This window comes from Chelonoidis abingdonii, chromosome 7 (assembly GCF_003597395.2).
Source record: "Chelonoidis abingdonii isolate Lonesome George chromosome 7, CheloAbing_2.0, whole genome shotgun sequence".
Lineage (NCBI taxonomy): Eukaryota > Metazoa > Chordata > Testudines > Testudinidae > Chelonoidis > Chelonoidis abingdonii.
This window is the reverse complement of record NC_133775.1, coordinates 18,027,063-18,049,555: the sequence shown is the minus strand read 5'-3', so window position 1 is coordinate 18,049,555 and position 22,493 is coordinate 18,027,063. Positions and strand designations below refer to the sequence as shown.

The following is a 22,493-nucleotide window of genomic DNA, read 5'->3' as shown; positions in this document are numbered from 1 at the left end:
TCTGGGGGTGCAGTATTACTTCGACCCCCCCACAGATACTATTGTTTGTTCGCTTGCCTGCCCAAAGGGCCAGCAGTCATAACTGTTTGTTGCTCTGCCCCCAAAGGGCCGAGCCCCTAGGTGTGTTGCTCGGCCTGGCTCAAGGGAGATGCCTCTGCTGTTGTGGTTGTGCTGCCAAGGCGAGAGCCTCTGGATGTTGTTGCTTTGCGCCCTGTCCAGGGCAGAGCCTTGACTGTGTGTGCCGGCCTTGCCAAGGCCAGAGGCGCCTGATAGTGGGTCTTGGCCTCGCCCTGCCCCAAGGGCCAGAGCCTCTGCTGGGTGTTGCTGCCCTGCCCAAAGGGCCAGAGCCTCTGACTGGGGTGTTGCTCGGCCCTGCCCAAAGGGCCAGAGCCGTCTGACTGGGTGTTGCTCTGCCCTGCCCAAAGGGCCAGAGCCCCTGACTGTGTGTTGCTCTGCCCTGCCCAAAGGGCCAGGAGCCTCTGAGCTGTGTTGCCACCTGCGCCCCAAGGCGGGGCCCCATGACTTTGCCTTTGTCCAGTCCCTCCACGGGGACGAAGTTTCCAGACAGTGGACCGTGGACCCGAAGGACAGGACCCGGTGAGAACAGGACGAGGCCGGTGTGGCTCCCCTCCTCCACAGGGAGGGTCGAGCCCCGGCTTCCCTCGTCACACCACCAAATACCCCTCACATGGTAACAAATGTGGGTCACCACCAACTTTGGTCCCCCGTCTCCCATTGCATTATGCAATTCATTCTCTTTGAAGTCAGTGGAACTCTCATTGAAAATCAATGGGAGCTGCTTGCATCCTCCAACGGGAGAAGTGGGCCCCATGACTGAATTTAAACTAGTGATCTAGATGTGAAAGGATTTGTATCCCATTGCTAATGCTCTTAGTCATCCACTTTCCTGAACTGTCTGGGAAAGAGAGTGAGAGGAGCGAGTGCAGGATGGGATGGGAGTGGTTGTCTGACGACTATAACAGCTATATGAAATGAGCTGGAATCGGCACCTTCAGAAATCTCTCTAGACATTGCTACTGCTAGCAGCAGCAGCAGCATCTCTCCCAAGAGCCTTCTAAACCCCGGGGCACAGGGAATAGTTCCTAGATGCAGGGAGAATAACTAATGGAATCGTGGCTCTTGTGGGATCCTCCTGACCCAGGAGGTAGGAGGCTGGCTATCTCCAGAGGTGTGCTAGCAAGGACTGGCCTCTCTTTGACACATGGCTCCAAGGATTCAGTGAGGTTTGCAGGCTACAGTCCCCACCCCTACAAGTCAACATGGGGATGCCGGAGCACAGTGGGGCTGGGAGTGGTACTAAATAGTTTTCAGATCATTATGTTGGGAGGGGGGCGAGGGAGGTAGGATAAACCATTTTAATGTAGTTATTTACTTCCATTGTCAAGCGATTTCACCATTCCCAGGTGAATCTGAACAATCCCTGCATGGAGCATCTCAGCCTACTTACACTTACCCTTCTCCCCATGCCCTGCTTCATGCTGAGATATCACAGCTGCTGGAAATGGGTGTCTCACTCCAGAAGAGGTTTAAACAAATCCTTGCCTTCATTTCAAATATATCAACTTAAACTGCAAACCAAAAAGCTTGATGTAAGTGAACTGCCTTCTTATTTTATGCTACACCCTCAGGACCATCCTAAAAAGATTGCCAAATTATAGCAAAGATTTCCTTAGTATTATGCAGAGCTAAAATTAAGTTGGGCTCATTTTGAGAGAGATCCAGATATGGTAACTTTATAATTGAGCCATTTTGTTCTGCTTTCAATCAGCTTCAAATCAAAGGAGAAATTGATGTGAGACATAATGCGTTGCAATTTGAAAACTAACAATAATTAGCAAACATGATCTGCTCTCAAATGCGGACACCAGTGGCTTTTCTTGCAGCCACAGCCTCCTGGGCTGTGACTGAGGGAAAGGGGGCAAAGCAGCGGCCCCTCCCTGTTGCTCCTGGATGCACCGCCTTGGTGTTGTCTGCTGGGGCTGCAGGCAGGGCTTGGTTCCGGCCCCCATCTGGAAATAGCTGGGGCACAAGGCTGGAGGAGCAGGCAACTGGTGAGTTCCCCACCTTCTCAGGGGTGGTGGGGCTCAGGCTTTGGCTTCACCTCTGGAATGGTGGGGTGATAATCTCTGGCCGCAAAGCTTCAGGTTTCAACCCCAGGCTCCGGCCGCACGGCTTCAGGCTCCATCCTCATCCCACGGGCCGCGGGGCTTCAGTCTCTGGCCCCACACTGGCTCCCCTGGCCCCCACAATGCCATCACCCCTGGCGCTTACTCCCTACCCCGACCCCCCATCCAGAGATTAATTTGTCTCAAGGCTTGCTGGGGCTGAGTAAGTCTTCTGTGAAAAATGATACTTTTACGCTTGACAATATCACTTTTTACAACAGACTTATTAGCTAGCAAGACATAAATAAATTACAATGATTTGGACCTGTACATGTGCATAATTATTTGTTTTTCCTAAAGCTAATTAAGTATTTTAGGGGAAAGTCAGAGAGAGGCCACTAGCAAGAGTTGGTGGCCACACTCTGAGGCTACCAAAAATTTTGTCCTGAGAACCCATGTAGTACTCTAGTGTCATGTCTAGTTCCTGGAAGGGTGGTTTGAGGAACATGTTAATACCCTGGGCTCTTTTCTTGTTACAGTGGCTATGCACTGCACCTTTTGGACTATATATCAGTGGAGATGCAGCAGCTTCTCTTGGCTGATCAAGCATGTAGCTCACGTTCTTAGGGCAAGAGAACCATGAAGCGTAGCTGAGCACTGATGATGCACCAGAATGATCCATTTATATTTCCTAAATCATCCTCTTTCATAAAGAGCGGAGGCCTACATGTTAAAGAGGTCCAGGAGCAAGGAAAAGGCTCTTTCCAACAGGATTTCCCTACAAGGCCCTAGCCCTCCCAACCGGCAGAGGGAGATTCCTCCCCAGTTGCTGCTGTGCTCACTGCTTTCCTGAAGAAAATCCATCAGGTCAGGTAAGAGTCATTTTGTTGTGCTGTTAAATACAAGTGAGGCTATTGGAAACTTACACAGGACTTAAATGCCTGTTCTACCTGGAATGCCCACGGCTTTAGGAACAGGTATAGTGCATTAACTATTCTCCCCGCACACTTTTCATACTGTACCTTTCTAAACAGGGGGCTATTTTTAGTAGTCCCTGTTCTCCACAATCTTTTGTGCTAGGATGCTTTTCTTTTCTATACAGTAATACTGTAGCATTTTTGAGGATCTCAGAGCATTTTACAGACATTAAGGGCTTGTCAACATGCACAATTAGTTCAGGGCTAGTGCAGTGTGACTCAACCTTGCACTAGCCTGCCACCAACTAACTATCCGTGTGGACCCTGCTGAAGCACATTAACAGTTCAGATTTAAAAATTTTTTATTAAAATAAATGTTTGAAATGAAATATACACAGGTTGAGAGGGAAGGTACTTTACATCTGGGGTCAGGCTTCGGTTATGGGGGGTTACAGATATAGTTTGCAAGGTTGGAAAAAGTACATTCATTTCGCATAACCGGCATAGACCCAGATTGGGGTGCAAAAGTTTTTAAAGTATCAGTGAATATGTAGGCTCTTGTTCGCCACCCATGGAATGAATAAGGAGTCCAAGTCAGTATAGGTGGAGCGGATAGGTACATAGGTGGGCGCGTCCCTTGGTCGCTCAGGGAAGGAAGTGGGTTATAGTCCTCTTTGAAATGGGACTAGGTCAAAGCACATTAACTAACTGCTAATGAGAGTCAACAGAGTCCACCTGGTCAATTAGTCTGCAGCAGGCTAGTAGAGGGTATAAAACCCCAGTTTGTGGTGAATTAAATAATGTTTATCTAGACAAGCCATAAACCTCACAACATCTCTGTAAAGGAAGTAAATATTACTATTGCCATTTTATAGAGGGGAAAAACTTGCCCACGGTCATCCACTGAGGCTGTTGCAAAGCCAGGATTAGAACACAGATGATAAAACAAGAACTCCTGATTTTTCTAGTAGAGATAAACAATAAAATAAAAACTAACCAGAGCTTTTGTCCAAATCTGAAACAGTAAACTGCAGAATTCCACTATACCTCCTCCAAGCATATCCTGTTCTTCACCCCTGCATCTGATTTTCACCACTACATCTGAACTTCCTGGTTCCATCTGGAACCAGAAGTTCACAAGATGGAAGACTATGGCAGAAGGTGTGTTTGTACTGATAATCTTGGGTTCTACAGACCTACAGTGCTCAGATAGTTCTCCTCAGATTTGGGTTAAACATCCAAACTTTTGTGCTTTACTAGCCAATCTGAACCTCTGACACTTATGAGATTTGACCATCACTAGAAGATTAATGACCTTGCAAAAGACTGAAAACCAACAGAGAAAAAGGAATGTTTTGCAATGTGGTTAAGAAGAGGTTCTATGTGCCAGAGAAATGCTTGATAAAAACTGAAGTGCCTCCCATACCTTTGTGGAACACGGCAAGGACAATACTGATTAGTCCATCATGTTGGAATTATTTAACTCATTTGTATGTCTAGTATTAAAAAAATGGGCATCAGGGCACAGTAAAATACACATATAGGTCTTGGATACGCTGTGATGGATCCAAAATGTGGATTTACATCAATATGGCTACATGCCAGGGAGGCCAGTAAAGTCCATAAAAAGCCAGATTTTCAAAGTTAGGCATTCACATACAACTGCATGTCTCATTTAGGGAAACAAACACCCAGCGTACATGGGCACATTAGGTTTTTGGGTATAGACAAGATCAGGTGAGTGTGAAACCCGAACTATGTCTGTGGGGGAAAAGGTCTGATTTGCAGCCACGGTATTTGCATGCAAACATAGATGTGCAAGAGAATGCACCTATTGTAACTTTGAAAATCTGTACCAAGATGAGGATGTTTCATTCTTACCCCACTTTTATAAATCACGTGGATTTGAGATCAGAAAGTGAGTTCTCATGTCACTGATATGTTTCTTGTAATTAAATTTTAGACCCATTTACTTAGATATATAGAGAGAACACAGGAGTCAAAATGATGAATCTGCAATAGCCCTATGAATTTCCCTGGTAACAAACCAGTAGATCAGAAACAAAGGGTTATGATTTCAATAAAGGATGAAAAAGGAGAAGCCTTTTTCAAATTTGTTCCAGTAGAACAGTCCTCTTTTGGGCGGGGGTGGGGGGGAAAATGAGAGAGGAAAAGGACTCTTCTAGATTACACAATAGGTGCTGCGCCTCCCCTTCGTATCCAGCCTGCCAGCCATTTAAATCTGGCCCTCAAGCTCCCGCTGGGGAGTGGGGTCTGAGGCTTGCCCTCTCTTTAAAATTTGGGCCTCCTTTCTAGTCTTGAGGAAGATGCAAAGATAACTCTTGATGGATGAAGACTAACACAGCTACCACTGAATCCTGATGGATGAGTTACCATGATTTTCTGAGGATGGCCTAAAGAATTTACTCTTGCTTCTAGGTACTAGCAGAACATTTAAAGAGAGTAAGGTTCACAAGAGAGACAATACTAAAGAGCATGTCCTACAACTAATAGTGTATAAGCAGGGTATATATTATTATTATTAATTTTCATGCTTGTAGCACCTAGGAGCAGGGTGACCAGATGAGAGGAAGAAAATGATGGGACACATGGGGGAGGTGGGGTTTGCTGGTGGAGCAAAAAAACAAAACAAAACAACAAACAAACAAACAAACAAACAAACAAAAAAGCGGAAGTGGTGCCGGCGGAGCAAAAAAAAAAAAGTGGAGTGCCGCCATGAAATATTGGGAAAAACACCTAAATATCGGGACAGTCCCGATTGTATCTGGACATTTTGTCATCTTAACTAGGAGCCATGGACCCACTGTATTCATAACAATAAAACGGTCCCTGCCCTAATGCACTTAATCTAAGTATTCTGCCCTTACTGTCCATGTTTTATGAACAAGTCTTTAAGGATAATTCTCCCCTAGCCATTAAAGTGGTAGTAGTCCCCGAATCCACTGGTGGATTTATTTCATGTCTTTTACGCAGTAGTCACATTGTCAGCTTTTAAAGAACAATAAGACAACAAACATCATTGTCCAATGTTGCACACACTCCTATATGCACAGGCAGATGCCACTGGCAATGGAAGGTGGATAAGCCGAATTGCAGGCAGAAATTGCTCCCCTGACTCTACCTCAGGAATGTGCATCCCAACAGATCACAATACATTTTTCATTTCTTAAAGGCTCTGATAGAGAAGTTGTTCTCAAATTGTGGTCCATGGACATGTACTGGTCTGCAAAACCCTTGGACTTGTGTTACAATGGTGAAGCATTTGTCCTTTTTTAAGGAGATATACTTTCTGCTAGTTGTAGCCCAAGCCACCAGTGCTCAAATTTGTGGATGGCATCAAAACTTGAGGCATTGCAAATATCCAAGAGGACAGACACATACTGCAAAGAGATTTGGAAAGTTGAGAAGAGCGGGAACTGCATGGAACAAGAGGAGATTCAATACTAATAAATGCAGAGTCCTACACCCAGAAGAGAGAATAAAGAGTATAAACTGGGAGGACAGAAACGACCAGGCACCTGCAGCACATTTATTTACACTTTGACTCCGTAACACTGTCCTAATAATACATTTTCACACAACTAAGCTCTATGGCTTCTGCAGGATGTGGGATAGTGGAAAGGGAATAGGAATACACTAGAAGATCTCCGGCATAGGGAGCAGTTCAAATAGAAGCACTGTGATATACCATTTCTCCGGATAATACCACTACAAGTCAGTGCAGATACACTGATCTACACCAGCTGAGGATCTGGCCCTCAGCCATGAATCCACCTATTAATTTTAGGTTCATTTGTAATGCCCTAAATTGTATTTATACACCATGTAGCGCGGAGTTTACACCTCTCGCTCTAAGCAGCAGCAATTCTCTAAGAAGTGTGGATTTCTGTACAGCCGCTTGCATAGACTGGTATTGCTATCCTGGGTGCATATTAACCATGATTGAAACAAAGCCCATTGGAAGTCTTAAAATCTTAACCACCAGTTTTACTTCTAAAATAAAGTAAACTGCCAAAAGTTCTGATAAAAGTGACCATTTATATTTTTAGTAGTACATCCGGAATTTTCCCATAGCCGTAGACAAAGGAATTCGTATCCTGATAAGGATAAGAGCACCAATAAATTTAAGGTAGCTTATGCAAGTTAGGCACTAATGAATGTCATCTTCTGTTTTGTCATGAAAAAAGATCTTTCTGCTGCTAAAGGAGACTGATTTAGATTATGAAGAGCCGTAGTGATTTGCAAAAATGGCTCCAGAGAGATAGACTGAGATTCCATATACTCATGGCACTTGAGATTTCTGCCCTTTTTGTTGAAAATTAATTTGTCCTGTGGGTTATTGGATTCTAGCTCAGCCAATGTATATTGCTCAGTCATCACAAATTTACTTAAAATTTACTGTAGCTGAAGTTCATTCAACAAGACAAAAGTCTACAGTTGAAAGCTTCTAAAAATCTTTTTAAAAAACTGGCTAACAGCGTAATTGAAAGTGCTGGAATCTAAGTAGATTCACAAAATGTTTTGCAGGTATCAATATATAGTTTATTATTACGTTAAGGAGACTTTTTTTATTCAATCTGTCTGACAGCGAAAACAACGAAGTAGTTTATTGTCCTCTTGGTGCACAGGGAATTTGGTGTATCAGCCCCATGCATGGAGGTAGAAATTTACATCCCTAAATTGAGAATATGTGCCTTACTACATATTCTACAACCTCCTAGATGACTTCTTTAATTTGACACATATTCCTTTTTATGGGATAGGGAGAGACTCTGGTTATAAAATCTCAAATGCATCTTTTTTTGCCTGTGAATCATAGGCAGAAATTTCATTTGCATTTTTGACTAGTTCATTTGCTTCTTAGAACCACACGTTGTTGCTTGTAAATTTGACATCTCAAAGACAACTGGGCCAAGGTAAGAAAAAAACAACAACTATGTAAAGTAATTCAAGGAGCAAGATTCTGGTTTAAATTAAAAGGCTCTGAATAATTTGATAGATGGGTCAAAGTAATGTGTTATCTTGCATGACTGTGAATTTTGCTAGGTACAATGCAAAATTAAAATGAGGAATAATATAAAGGGGATGATTAAAGAATAAGCATATCAAACATTCACAGCAGAGGTGGGTTTTTTGTTTTTTTTTTAAACTATAAAGGATAAAAATCTTCTTGAACAGAAACAACTCTCCTTACTATAAGTTTTATCTGAAACAGTTTCATGTCTCATTTCAATTATATATATATATTTATTTATTTAGAAAAAATATACAGGGCCATTTTGTAATTTCAGTTATAGAGAAAAAGCTCACTTTTTGCACAACTAACAGATGGTTTCTATGTAGTAAGTCACAATGGAGTTCATATACATTTCCTTGTTGTTTGCTAATTCTATCTGGAAAATTATATACATATTTTTTAAAAAACAAATTTAAATTAAGTGGAAATTTAAACACATTTAATTACAAAATCAATATATACAAATATGGGTAAAAAATTCTAGATACAAATCTGTACATTGCACAATCCAAATCTCCGTGTTTAGGAAGGTATTTTTTATGTTGCAATTTATTTATCTGCTTAGAGATGGAGATATATCTGAATGCAATTGATAAAGTTTAAGCTATGGGGCTATCATCTCTTTGCTTGAGATACAAGGCTCATACAATTGCAAGAAATGACATACAGTGTGATAACCAAATCATGACACAATGGACTGGAAATTTTAGATGAATAAACCTCTTTCAGTGGAGAACTAAATAACTTTTACAGTTTTATCTATGGCTATTTGTTTCTTTGAAGATTTATGGTCCTTGGAACAGATATGCATCTTATCTTTCATTTTTCAGATTAAAGGAAGATGATTTTAAACAGGGTTCTGACTGGCATAATCTGGAATTGCAGATGATCTCGTTTTAAAAAAAAAAATGCAAAAAGTGAACTTGCAAGTCAAATGAGAAGAGAACATCTTTGCGCATGTCAAGGGCCTGGAAAAAAAATCTGCGTACAGCCAAACAAGCCTAATCACTTGTTAGCAAGCACTGATATACTCACAGCCCTTTATCAGCCAGGTGCAATCTGTACATATTTAACAAGGAATTAAAAACTCTTCATGTTGCTGCTGCTTTAACTGATTGATGCTAAAAGTTTAGAAACTAAAACCTAATCAGCTATTACAAAGCTCCTTTAACCAAGCCTTTTCCTTTGAAAGCAGGATCCTCAATTGAAACTGGCAGCCCACATTTTTAGGTTTCAAGCAGCTCTGTCATTCTGCAAGGAATGTGCCTGCCACTTCACAGGATAGCTTGAGCTGAAAGACATGTACTTTGAATCAGAGAATCAATAGAACACTTAATGGACAATTAGGAGAACAGCTGTAGGACTGTCAGAGACCCATCTGTACACAGCTCAAGCAGCCTATGCCTGGACAAGGCATGGAAAACAAAGTACACTGCCCCAGGCGTTAGCTCCCATTACAAAATATCCCTTTCATTTTACATTTAATGTTAATATAGTATTCTTTTTTCATTACAAATTTTAACACGTGTAGAAAATTATGGAAATTGCTCAGGCCATTTGTCAACTTATATCATGTGAATTGATCAATAAATTTCACCACTTTGTTGTTAATGTAGATAAATTTTGGCATTTAATTAAGCTACAGTGAAAATGTGGCCACTTTTAATTTCAGCAGATGCTACCTTTCCATCTGTAATACAGGGTTACACTGGCAAACGCAATCCAGTTGCTAAATATTTATAGACAACATGACAATTCCTAAAAGAGTTATCATCAATGATTTTGGTTCTGAAACAATTAATATTGTTTCAAAGAGCTCATGTTGTGAGCTGAAATAAATTTTGAACATAGGATTAAATTATGGTTGCACAAAAACCTTACACAAATTTACATACACCATAAATACACATATGCATACACAGTATACTAAATATTTTACAGACATACTCTATATGACACACACACAAATATAACTCAAATATATATGTGTATATACACACTTTGTACATGGAGATATAATGTATATAAAAATAGAAACACAAATATATACACTTGGAAGACAATTTTTACATTTTTATAATTGACGGATAATATCAATATTTATTTTTAAGTGTTTTTTCTATTTTTATCTATTTAAATTTTCACAGTTGCCCAGAATTATGGAGGGGTGTCACATAATGGAGAGGTCAAACAATTATTTAACATTAGATGCTGAAATTCAAGAAGTTAAAGCTGTATAACACAAATTGTATATTTTGACATGTGATGTCCACAAAGTTAATATCCTTAAATCAAACTCTAATAAGTTGTCAAGCAGCATTTTTCTTACTTTGCCTATCTGTAAATTTCTATTATATTGATACCAAATTTTCTCTGTTGGTTTGTGGGTGTATGGTGAAATTGATGTTTTCCAACATTTACCAAATAAAAATCTAATCCTTCCAAGTCTATAAAATATATAAAACACATATACAACTCAAATATGTGTACATCTATGCACCATTTTGAACACAGATATATATGTGTGTGTTTATATTATATACACATACAAGTATTTAAATGGATATAACTTGAATATACATATAAACACACACAAACTTTGTATACGGATAGTGTATATAATATATATTTACACTCTCATACTTCATTATAGACACACACACTTCTATGTAGTTCTGTTTATGAACCAGATTGTCCAACAATATTTTAGTATTTCTCTCAAATTGGATTGTTTCCAAGGTTTCAATAAGAGAGATTCATTTCAAGAACTAGTACCACAATAGGAAGCATATCATATAGGCAACTAATGCAAAAGAAGGTGAGAGTAAAATGCATTTTCGTTTAAAAAATATATTTAACATTTTTACTTGTTGGGTATTTTTCTGAGCCCCATTAATACACGGGTCAGCTTTTTAAACATTTCAAAGCACACACAGGTTTGGCCAGGCAATAAGAAACATAAATGAACATTTGAGGCTTTCTATTTGGCCTTAGGGACCCCAAGATGAAATCCTGCCTCTGACAGCCAGAGGCCCTAGACACTGCGCTCAGCAGCAAGGTTTGACATGATAAACTGCTGTATCTCATTTGAGTGGGTAGGGGGAGGTTGCCTGTTGGTGATTTTGCGAATGCCTCCAGGGCAGGAAGAGACTTGAAATCATATTGCTATCTTTGCTATAATCCCCCTGACCAAGTATATTCCCACCAGTATCTACATTGTTCAGTAAAGGCCTTATTACTTAAGAGGACAACTGAACTGGAAGCATAAACTTCTGTTATGGGAGCAAAAGTGCCAAGAAACAAGGAAATCAAGGGTGCTCTCATTCATACTCAGTCTTTATGCTGGACTCTCAGTAACCATCATAGGCAGGGTCAACGTCTTCCCACATTCAGGGAATACACTGATCATATATTCAAGCATTAGGCAGAGGCACAACATTTTAGCAACTTCGGGGCAGAATCTTTTTCTTTTGGCTCTAGCCTGGATTTCTCAACTTTCACAGCCAGGTAAAATCATCTAGCTTCCTAAAAAGAGAGAACTAACTTACGCTAATCTTTTTTAAAGAGGAGTTTCCATTTTTGCAGGTTTGTCACTACCACAGATGAGTTGCTCAGTGGATTTCCTAGAGTGTGACAAGGAGAGTTAGAATATTGCTCAGACTGGGACTAGACTGGTTTGTAATTCACACAGAGAACAAGGAATCTGGATTCATTACCAGTGCTTGTTTTACCTCAGTGGAATCTTAGTAACACATGTGTGTCTGTATAGGATCAGTTATTTGATAAACAAACCTGAAATAATTAAAAACTTGTCTCACTTTTTTTTCCTGTCAACAAATTTTAGTAGGCTCAACCTACCTAGCAGTATTTTGTAGAAGCCCCATCCCAAAACACATACCATTTTACCTCTATGGGTGGATAACTACATAGGCTTTCTAGGCCCATGACTAGGGTCCCTGCTCCTGCAGTCACATAATGTATCAGAGCTTCCCAGGAAAGGATGCTGTTTGGGAAGGTGGGGGGGGAGAAGGAGGTGTGTGTTCTTTCACTCCAATACCCCATCATGGCTCTTCTGGGATGGCATGAGGAATGTCCACACACACATACACATGCGCCCTCTCCTCAGTTAGCTGGGGTTTGAATTCTCTTTCCTTAGAAATGGACCCTCCTGAATACAGGAGAACGATTGTCCAGAGAGGAGGGTCATGGGAGACCCCAAAAAAGAAAGTTGGGGTCTCCCCCTCTCCAGCACTGACAGTTGCAATTATCAGATACTCCTCTATCTCACAGAAAAGTGAGTACAACAGAGAGGGAATTTCACTAGAAAAGTACAAAAAAGTCCTACTGTATTTTTTTTTTTAAAGAATGGCAGTAACAACAAATCCATGGGTCTGTTTCACCAATAAAGGGGATTTATTTGGGTGCAGGATTCCTATTTATCCAATTGATTAGAAATGCTCCATTGAGACACAAGCATTTTTCTAATAAACTCAAAGGTTAGTACCATTGTTTTCAGTACAGCTGACCCTTGGATTTGCTGTAAAACCAGAATAATTAGAAATGATCCATTGGTTATATTGGAGCATTTCTAATGAATTAGAGGGTCAGCTCTATTGAAATAATGTAAAATATCCAGAGTCATGAGAAAAACTCCATTGAAATGCACGGAGTGTTTCTAATAAATCCAGATTTTAGTAGCGCTCAACCCTGAATCCATTAAAGCGTTATGAAAAAATAGTTACTGAGCATGCACCTGAAGTACTTTTTCCTATGTTAATTTCTCATTTATGTTAAAATGCATTGTAAAAGAAGCAAAAGGCACCAGTGAAAATTTGTTATTTAAAAAGTCTGCCACTTCCCCCACCCCATGAATATATGAATAGGAAGCCACTGATGCCACTAGAGACCAAAGGCATCTGATCACATATTTAGCTTTTGCTATGCACACAGGGTGACCAGACAGGAAGTGTGAAAAATCAGGATGGGAGTGGGGGTAATAGGAACCTATAAAAGAAAAAGACCCAAAAATCAGGACTGTCCCTATAAAATCAGGACATCTGGTCACCCTATATGCACAAGCGAATTCTAGGAAATGTTCTAAAGTTTCCATTGTGTGCTATCCAGTTACAGGCTAGAATGAATCTTATAGGAGTTATGACTGCTGAAGATGCAGGTCTCTACCTATCTTATGACTACAGTTTGGAGGGGCTGTGGTCACTGAGATTTCTCCCCAGTCTCTAGGGCAGTTTGGTCCCTTGTAATCTAAGAGATATCCCTTTCTGCATGTTGTTAAAAACTGAGACACATGTAGGGTCAGTTTCTGGGATAAACCTTTCTGAGTCTCTTCAGCAGAGTGTTCTCAGCATCGGGTCCTTGCTTTTGGAATTCACTTCCTCTGATGAGCACCCAGAGCCTGGGGACTGTTACCTTTCAGGGCAGGGTGAAAGGCCCAATTGTTTAGCTAGGCATTTCACTGCTACCTGCAGCAGTTGATGGCAGTTAATAAGTAGTACCAGCACCATTGAGCCACCCAGGCACTTATCGTGACATGCCCCCGTCACTTGGTGGTGGCCATGAAGATTTTATAAAAGTAAAATAAACAAGGCCGTTTTGATAGGTAGTAGAACAGAAGGTGCTTTATTTGAATAAATTATGCCACAGCATAGTCATCCATGCAGGGTGAGCTTGAACAAGTTCCCTTACTCTTTCTTGATTTACAGGCATGGTAAAGCGATTCTCCAGACTGGGAACTGCCTGATCGCATAACGGGGAAGTCTCAGTATCAGACATGAACAGCAGACACCATAGGGGCCGTGGCTCAGTTCTCTCTACTGAAGGTAGCTTTTACAGCTTGGGCTATGCTACTGTTTCCATTTTGCCACAGGAACTTATCCTGTAGCCTGCAGGCCCTAGCAATTTTATAGCTATAGGGACTAGACAGAGTTCCAGAACGACAGTTAAGATGTTATTCCATTCTTAAACAGAAGGCAGAGCCTAGCAGAGTTTTTTTTTTTTTTTTATATTGCCAGTCATCAGGAAGCAACAGCACTAGAATTTTGAAACAACAAAACCAAAACAAGTTATTGCAGTTATTTCTATTGTACGTGTTTTAAGTCTTATTTGAAGGATACAGATTTAACTACTGCATTCTGCTAATATCACAAGTCCCGGAGATGGTTGTTTTAGAATGGCAATATCACAGACTTGCCCTTTTAGTGCCATGCAGTTAATTTAAGTTCCTTTTATGTGCACGAAAAACTATTGTTTTCGCACAAACCATGGAACTGCTACATGGGTTGGGAATGTTTCTAGAAGCTGGCCATTTGAAATGGTCAAGCTAACAAATTGCTGGAAACTGAGGGCTACAGTGAAAAAACTAACGTCATAAGCAGTAGGATTTTATGGCACCAGAAAAACAAACAAAAATCTCTTTGACGATCTTTCCACAACCTAACAAGCAGATGTTAACAGAGTAGTTGTATGATTCCAAGAACACATGGTTTTTAAGTCATAGCATCTCCATGCCTCAGTTTCTCCATCTGTAAAATTCCTACTTCACAGGTGTGTTGTGAGGCTAAATTTGTTAGTTTCTGTTGCTGGTGATCCTGGTGTGGATAGTGCTATCGAAAACATTTGTCAACCTCTTCATAATTGTGCCCAGTTCTCTGTTCCTTTTGGAGAATACTATTTGATTTCATATTGTGCCTCTCACCCTCTGAGATGCTTCACATACTAGATGTACATAGAGCACTGACGAAATGCTCTCATCCCTATGCAAAGGATAGAAATCAGCTAGGGCAGCACCCTGCAAAAGAGGCAGGGAAGAAAATTTTGGTTAATATCCTCTAGGCAACCTGTTAGTCTTATGTGAGATGCTATGGGATCTTTAAAATCTATGAAAAAAAGGTCTCCATTTTTTGATTGTCTATTCCAAAAGACCTACACTTGGTAACCACGTGAAACTCAGTATTTCTACCTCTGAAGGATGGAAAGGTGGGTTGACCAGCCAGGATCTGAACTTGTCCTCCAGAGAGTTAACATATGCTTCAACCTGGGACCCAACCCAACCCAACTCATCTCAGAGTTCTCTGATATTAAAAGGAGTTGGATCAAGCCCCTGATGTTTAGTCACTAACCCATTCTTTAGTGCACATCAGCGAGATCATAGTGTCATCATAGGATCTACTCTTCCGTTGATGTTTATGTGAAGAGCTTATGAAGGTAAGAAGACAAGAAGCTCCTTGAAGCTGGAACCTGTCTGCTCCACAGCCCAAAGAGCTCTAAACCACATTGCTTTGTTGTTTGTTATTTGCTGACATCATTCTAGAATTGGATAAAATACTGATGAAGTTGAAATATGTTCCTATGTCAACAGTCTTCCTCCCAGTACGTGGCGAGATTACACATTACATAAGAACATAAGAATGGCCATACTGGGTCAGATCAAAGGTCCATCCAGCCCAGCATCCTGTCTGCTGACAGTGGCCAATGCCAGGTGCCCTAGAGGGAGTGAACCAAAAGGATCTGACCAATTTTGACCAAAGGAAAGTTAATTATTCTGTGTACACTTTTACACATTTGTAAAAGCTACATAGAATCTCACAGCATTGTGAATGCCACAACTGGAGTGTAAACAAGAGTGCTGTGACATCCTCAAGCCAGCATCCCCTTGCTTTTGTGGTTTTACAGTACATCTGAAATATATTTCAGCACAGTTTGCTTAAAATTCAGTCCACAAATACAGTACCTTCACCGTGTCTCCTTCACAAGGCTCTTCAGGGAACTAGACTTGTGCGTGTTGTAGCATTTTATAACTAAGGTCTTTATATGGGTCCTATGCTGTTAATAGTCAAGAAGAGGGTTGCATCAGAGACATGGGCTAAGGTTCCGCTTATTATATGAATGAACACACGCCGTATGTTTCTAAATCATTGGATGATAGTTCTTCTCCTTCAGCTGCTTTTTACTAATATTATATGTACACAGCAACTAAAGGAGAACTTTATATATACATACTGTATAATATAGTATATATAATAAAGTATATTAATAGAATTCTATCTCAACAGATTTAATTCTTAAATGCTACATATACTTGTTTAATCTCTCATTTTAAAAGTAGAAAAGGTTAGATTATAACATCAGGTTAGCTCTCTTTGAAGCAGGTAATAATTAAGTTGATTCACTGTTGCAATTACTGTCAAATCCCCCTTAATTACCAGAGATTTTATAGCAGCTTCATTATACGTCTGCTGTAATGCATTGTGGCCCTAAGGAGAAGTGTTGCAGGAAATTCTGCATAGCATGTATAATTCTAACCTGCAGTTAGAGCTTCCAGTGAAAGCCTCGGCACTAAATTTATCTTTTTTTGACATTTTCCCCTATTATTTAAAGTAGTTTAACTGAAGTAACACCACTAAAATATCCACCTAACTTTGTAAGTAAGAACTGATGTCTTCACAGATATTAGAAATAAAAATGGAGACAATGGTAAAATTACAGTAAATTATTTCTGGAAAAGTATTGAACAAAAAATTAATAATGAATCTATCCTGACATATTTAAAAAAAGGCAACTAGCACCTCACTCTGAAAATAGTATCAAAAGAGTCTTTTTTCACCAGAGTTGTCTCACTGAATTCATTGCTCAGGTGAGTAAGGATTACTAAGATCAATCTGGGATGCACTAGTTGCCTTTTTTTTTTTTTTTTTTTTTTTTTTTTAAGTATTGCTAACTTCAATTTTTATTTATTGGATTGTACTAATACAGATATTTACACACATACACCCATTAACACCCACATTTGTCATTTATTCTTATGTTGCACACGCTTTCATAGTATATAAACTTTGTATTAATGTTGCAGGTAATACTACTTTGTACCCAGATCGTATCATAGAGAAGTTTTTAAAACAACACTTTGTAAATCTGACCTTCCAACTAACTTTTGTAAAAACATAACCACATGAAACTGCTGTTTTACAGCTCATGTGTCACTGCTTGTTTCCACTGGAAAAATCTTTACAAATCAGGATCTGTAAATTGAGCTTGTAACAGTTCAAAACAGATAACTGAATAATGTGTCCCACAGATCCCCTTGTAATGAAGGAATTTACTCCACAGAATATATTAGATGCAGAAAGGGCTTCAGTGTCAATGACACTATTGGCAGCTGTGTTAACAGTTAAGGAGCTGGCTTTGTACAGCAGTACAGTTATTAAATTTCTCCAGAGACCATGACTCATTAATCAAATATTCATACATCTCTGTAAATACACACTAAACAGAGAATACCCTCAGAGTTGAGCATCCCAGCACAAGTGCTCTTTCATGTAACATTGACAAAATCCTGAGAACATGCGGTCATGTTTTGCATTTCTAATGCTCTATGTACTCTTTAGTACCCCAATTCCTAAAAACAGAACACAAATGATCTTACTGATCGCAAGTGTTACACAGTTACAATTAAAATTGCTCCACTATTGCTTCATACCATCTTTTTAAAACTGAAGACAGTGAATCAATTCTTCTGTTCTTTGTTTACCACCAGACAAGTAACTTTTTCCCATACGGATGAAGAAACGCAAGGCCGTGCTCTTATTAATACAAGAATTTGTATTAGCATGAAAACAACAAACCACTGGTTGAGCTATGAAGGCCAAAGAACTTCATATATTTGCAAGACATCAGCTTGCTGTGTTTTGCAAATACTTCATTCTGCTTTTCACAGCTGCTGTAAAATTTAATGTCTTCTTATCCATACCATTGGAAGGAGAAATAGGGCTGAAAACAAAATCTAGACTCAGGTTCAAATTTCAGTTCAGTGCCCATGATTGGCTGCTGCCAGCTGCATCCCAACACCCTGAAACATCAGCAAAATTAGGGTTTGAATTTCAAACCTGTAAATTCAGGTATGTTCAGATCTAGCATTTGGATTCTGCTTCTTACAGAGTTACAAAATTCTGATCCACACCTTTGGTTCAAACCAAAGCCAGATCCCACTGTACGGGATTATCACAATACTGTGTAGATTTTAAAACCTCTGCACCGATTTCAGATTAATCTACTATGAACCTAACGGTGCTGGTAAATCTTGAAGCAGACAACTGTCAGATTATTTCATTTATTTTTAGAGGTAGAAGACACAGCAACCCTTGGAAAAGATGCCCACACTGCAAGCTTTAGAGAGGCACTTAAAAACAAAATCTGAGTGGTCTGCCATACAATGCAAGTAACTCTCAGTTGTCCCAGTTTAAGGATTAAAAGTTGGTCAGTTTATTAGGAGAATTAGTTTTCCTGTTTTTTAATAAGATTCTTTCTAAATGTTTCTTTAGATTTACATAGAGGGGTTTTTCTTCTTCTTCAGTTTATTTATTAACTGACCTAGTTGTTAACAGAGACAGGGAAAACCAAAAAGGAAACTTCCCACTTTGTTTAAAATTAAATAAAGATGCTAATTCAAGCATCCTATGCTGCTCCCTTGCATTATTTTGCAGTGATTTTTTTTAATTGTCTTTAAGTGGAACTGACATTTACATTTAGAAATGAAGATCATCTTCCTTATTTAATTAAGACAGCCATTGACTGATGCAGAGCAACAACAATTCCTTCCCTCCCTGCAACTTCCTGAAAAACAGAATCTATGCAACCTTGCTCCACTGAGTCAGCACGTGCCAATAAAACAATTGTGGGCATTCACTCAGTACCACTCTGCAGAAATTATGGGATTGCAATAAATTGCCAACTCTTACTGTCTAAGATAGGAGCCCAAACCTGCAACAGAGGTCCCACTAAGTTGGATAACCTTATCCACTGCCCTGATCTTGCAAACTACTTTGCATGTGTAGTCCTTTAGCCCGCATACAGGCCCCTTCATTTAAATGGATACGGAGGTTCACTTGAGCAGACCAACTTACAGGATCAGGGCCTAAAAGGTGAACAGAAGGAAAGACTGTATACGTATTACTCTCATTTAGATTAATCACAGAACTCACAAAGCCCTGGTTGTTAACATATGCGCGCTCTCTCTCTCTCTCTCTCTCTCTCTCTCTCACACACACACACATACACACGCGCTAGAGGTAGGCAAAAACCACTAAGCATTTATTGTTCATCTTCTTGCTTTAAACAAATAACAAAAAACCTGCTGATTTGTTTGGCAATTGCAACTGCTTTTATTCATAAACATCAGAGTAAGTTTTTATCTGAAAAAGCATTTGCAGAAAACCATCCTGAATTTTCGTGTGAATAAACATCCAAGAGCTTTCTCCCCTAAGAGATCTTGAAACCATTAAGAAAAGCCATTTTTTTTTTTTTTTTTTTACTATTCACAAAGTAGACAAACAATATGACTGCCCATGGACTCCTTGCGAACTGTGAAAGACATACTTGTTTGTAAAGCTTTTTATCTTCCAATGAGGAAACAAACAATACCACCTGATGAAGGTGACTAATTGTACGGTCCAATGACAACTATTCAGGGTCCTGATTTTCATTTACACTAAGGCTATGTCTACACTAGCACTTTTGTTGGTAAAACTTTTTGACGCTCTCCCACCAACATAGCTACTGCTGCTCATTCAGGGTGGTTTAATCATGCAGACTGGAGAGCTTGTCCCCATTGGTATAGTGTGGTTACACAGGAAACCTTACAGTGGTACAGCTGTCTCTCTGGAAGGTCTCTAGTGTTGACATAGCTTAAGGCTCTTTTACATGGCTGTGATGCTATAAAGGGGCTTTAAAATGTGTGTAACTAGTTTATACTGCCATAAACGTGTAAATAGCCCTTAGTGTAAATGAAAATCAGTGAGATGTTCACAACCAAAACTACAAGGTAAAATTTTGTTACACATTCTATACTCTCACCCAGCACCCACAGTGTGTTCAGTCTGGATCACATCCTGATCATGGATAAGGTCTCTCAATCCATGAATTAAAATAATCAAGCACCATCTGCCCCTATTGGGGTATCCTGGTACTGCAGCCACAGACTATTTGCCCCATCACATACACAAAAATAATCCATCAATACAAACAATGCATAAACAGAACAGGAGGTGGGCTGGACTTTAAACATGCTGTTTATGTTCATTTCTGCTATTATTGACTGTTATAACTCACTCACCATTTGATTTTACAGGTCATCAATAACTCCTCGAAATAAATCAGGTCTCTAGAGTGAGCTCATTCTCTCCTATAATTAATGTAACTTACAAACATGATCCCCCATGTTAGTGCCACACTTTCAGCAATTAAGATTGCATCATGATATCCATGAACAACACTTATGTCTAGAGATTAAAAATTCACAAGACTTTCCTTGGGCTGAAAAATTCTTTGCTTAACAAGGTAAGAAATTAGGACACAATCATCCAAGCCTAACACACCTGATTGCTATAAAACTAATACACAGCAGCGCGCACAGATTTCTATGGTCATTTCACAAGCAGAAAGCTCCTTAATCTTAGCCATCCTTTCGAGTTCACTTCTGCTATTTCCAGCTTTTGAGGCCCCTAGCCATAATAAAAATAAAAAATAATGACACATGAAAACAAAATAAGGCACCAAGAGAAGAGTGAGACATCATTTGAATATATTTTTATTTAACAAATGCTCTTCTGGTCTGACAGGGATGTGCATAAAAAAAGTTGTAAAATGTATCAAATGCCAAAAAATTAACAAAGGTCTAAATGCAAGGCCCCATTTGAGCTTGAGCCCAGGCCAAATGGCCCTCCTTCCTCCTGCCCTCCTCTGATTGGCCCTGCCGATCATGATGGAAATACTTTGTCAAAGAGCAAGGGTTTTGGAGTATGTCCTGAAAGCAGTCAGACTCTAGCCTAAACAGATTTCCTCTGAAAATTTGTTCTACCTCTGTATCCCCTTGACCAAGATCATAGAATATCAGGGTTGGAGGGGACCTCAGGAGCTCATCTAGTCCAACCCCCTACTTGAAGCAGGATCAATCCCCAGACAGATTTTTGCCCCCGATCACTAAATGGATTGAACTCACACCCCTGGGTTTAGTAGGCCAATACTCAAACCACTGAGCTATCCCTCCCCACTTCTGGCTCTCATATGCTTTGTCTTGGCGCTTTGACAGTTGAATTGTCCCAGAGAGCAGTTGTCTTGGTAAATCCTGAGTGATGTGGTCTCCCACAGATGCCTTAGAAAGATCAGGACATGGCTTTGAATGGATACTGGAAACAGACTGGGAACCAACAGAAAGCGGAACATGTAGGTGAAGTGCTCATGATGGGTAGTCCGTCTCATTGAGTAGGTAGGTGCACAGTCACAAAAGTGAACCGTCTGTATTGCATCCACCTTCAATCCTAGATATAGTGTTTTACAGTGATCCAGACTGGTGGTGACAAAACACATAGGTCATCAGAACCAGGTTTTCATAGAAAGCTGGTGGAAAAAGGGGTTATGGCCACTGATCATCCAGAGATGAGTGGAAGACAACCCCAAGACTTCGCTTCACTTTGATAAATGGAGGCATATGCCTTTGGCTAGATGCAGAAGACAAAGTCCCAGCTAGTTATTCAAAGACCTGGCAGAGGTGACTTCTGCTGGTATTAGACTTGATAAACAAAAATGCCCCCCTCCTAAGAAAAGCAAGGGAACAGCAGAAACAATTATTGGGTGGGGAAAGAACAGACCTATTTAAAAGACGCCCATATTTGCCACATTCCATGATACTGAGATGCTAGTTCCATGAAGAAAGCAAGTAACTAATCAGTCAATGATTTGTATAAGCCTCTTAAGAATATAGGCCACTGCTGGGTGTGTGAGTAACTAAATGTACAGTTGGTTTGTGTTTGAAGGCAGCAGCAGTAACAGTGATGACACAAATTAATTGCACAGTTTTCAGGAGATAATGCAGTAGAAGTAAAGATAATTACTATGCGATTAACAGTTTCCAATTAAAGTCCCCTGTAGTTACAGAAGAACATTAATTTCTAGTAACTTGGTAATTTAACTTGTGTCACCACTGTACATGGACCTTCAGGGATGAGGACAACCTGTGAGCTTGCCTGTCCTGGAGTCAGGAAATATACTAGAATGCTTTCAAAACCAAGGTCTTCTTTCTGTGCCCTAGCCATTTTTCATTGGTGCAATGGAATCTAAACAGGAAGTAAGACTGGAAGGAGATAGAATCTTGAACTATTAGGTTTCAAGACCTATGTAATTAGCTTTATGGGCAACATGGAAAAGTCATGAAACTAGCTGTATTTCTAAAATAGTGAGGCCTAGTATAGAGCATTTTGAAAACTACGTAGACAGGTAGAGATGAAGACCAAAGGTGAAATGTCATGGGTAGCAAAGGACATGCAGGAGTCACTAACATAGACATGATAGTTAAATCCATGGTAACAGATCAAATTGGCCAGGAATACAGGGAAGAGAGGTTAT

At 39.9% G+C, this 22,493-nt stretch overlaps 1 protein-coding gene across 3 annotated transcripts in view; it reads right to left on the bottom strand.

The window, feature by feature from the left end:
- ATG4C (autophagy related 4C cysteine peptidase) overlaps window positions 1–22,493 on the bottom strand; it is a 93,847-nt gene that overhangs the window by 40,243 nt on the left and 31,111 nt on the right. Inside the window, exon 11 of one of the 3 annotated variants that reach the window (XM_075067659.1) lies at window positions 20,666–21,685. The exons of the other annotated variants lie outside the window; for them this stretch is intronic. Within the exon in view, the coding sequence (XP_074923760.1) occupies window positions 21,656–21,685 (30 nt within the window). The 3' untranslated portion in view covers window positions 20,666–21,655. Of the gene's footprint in view, window positions 1–20,665; window positions 21,686–22,493 lie in introns of those variants that run through there. 3 annotated transcript variants of the gene reach the window in all.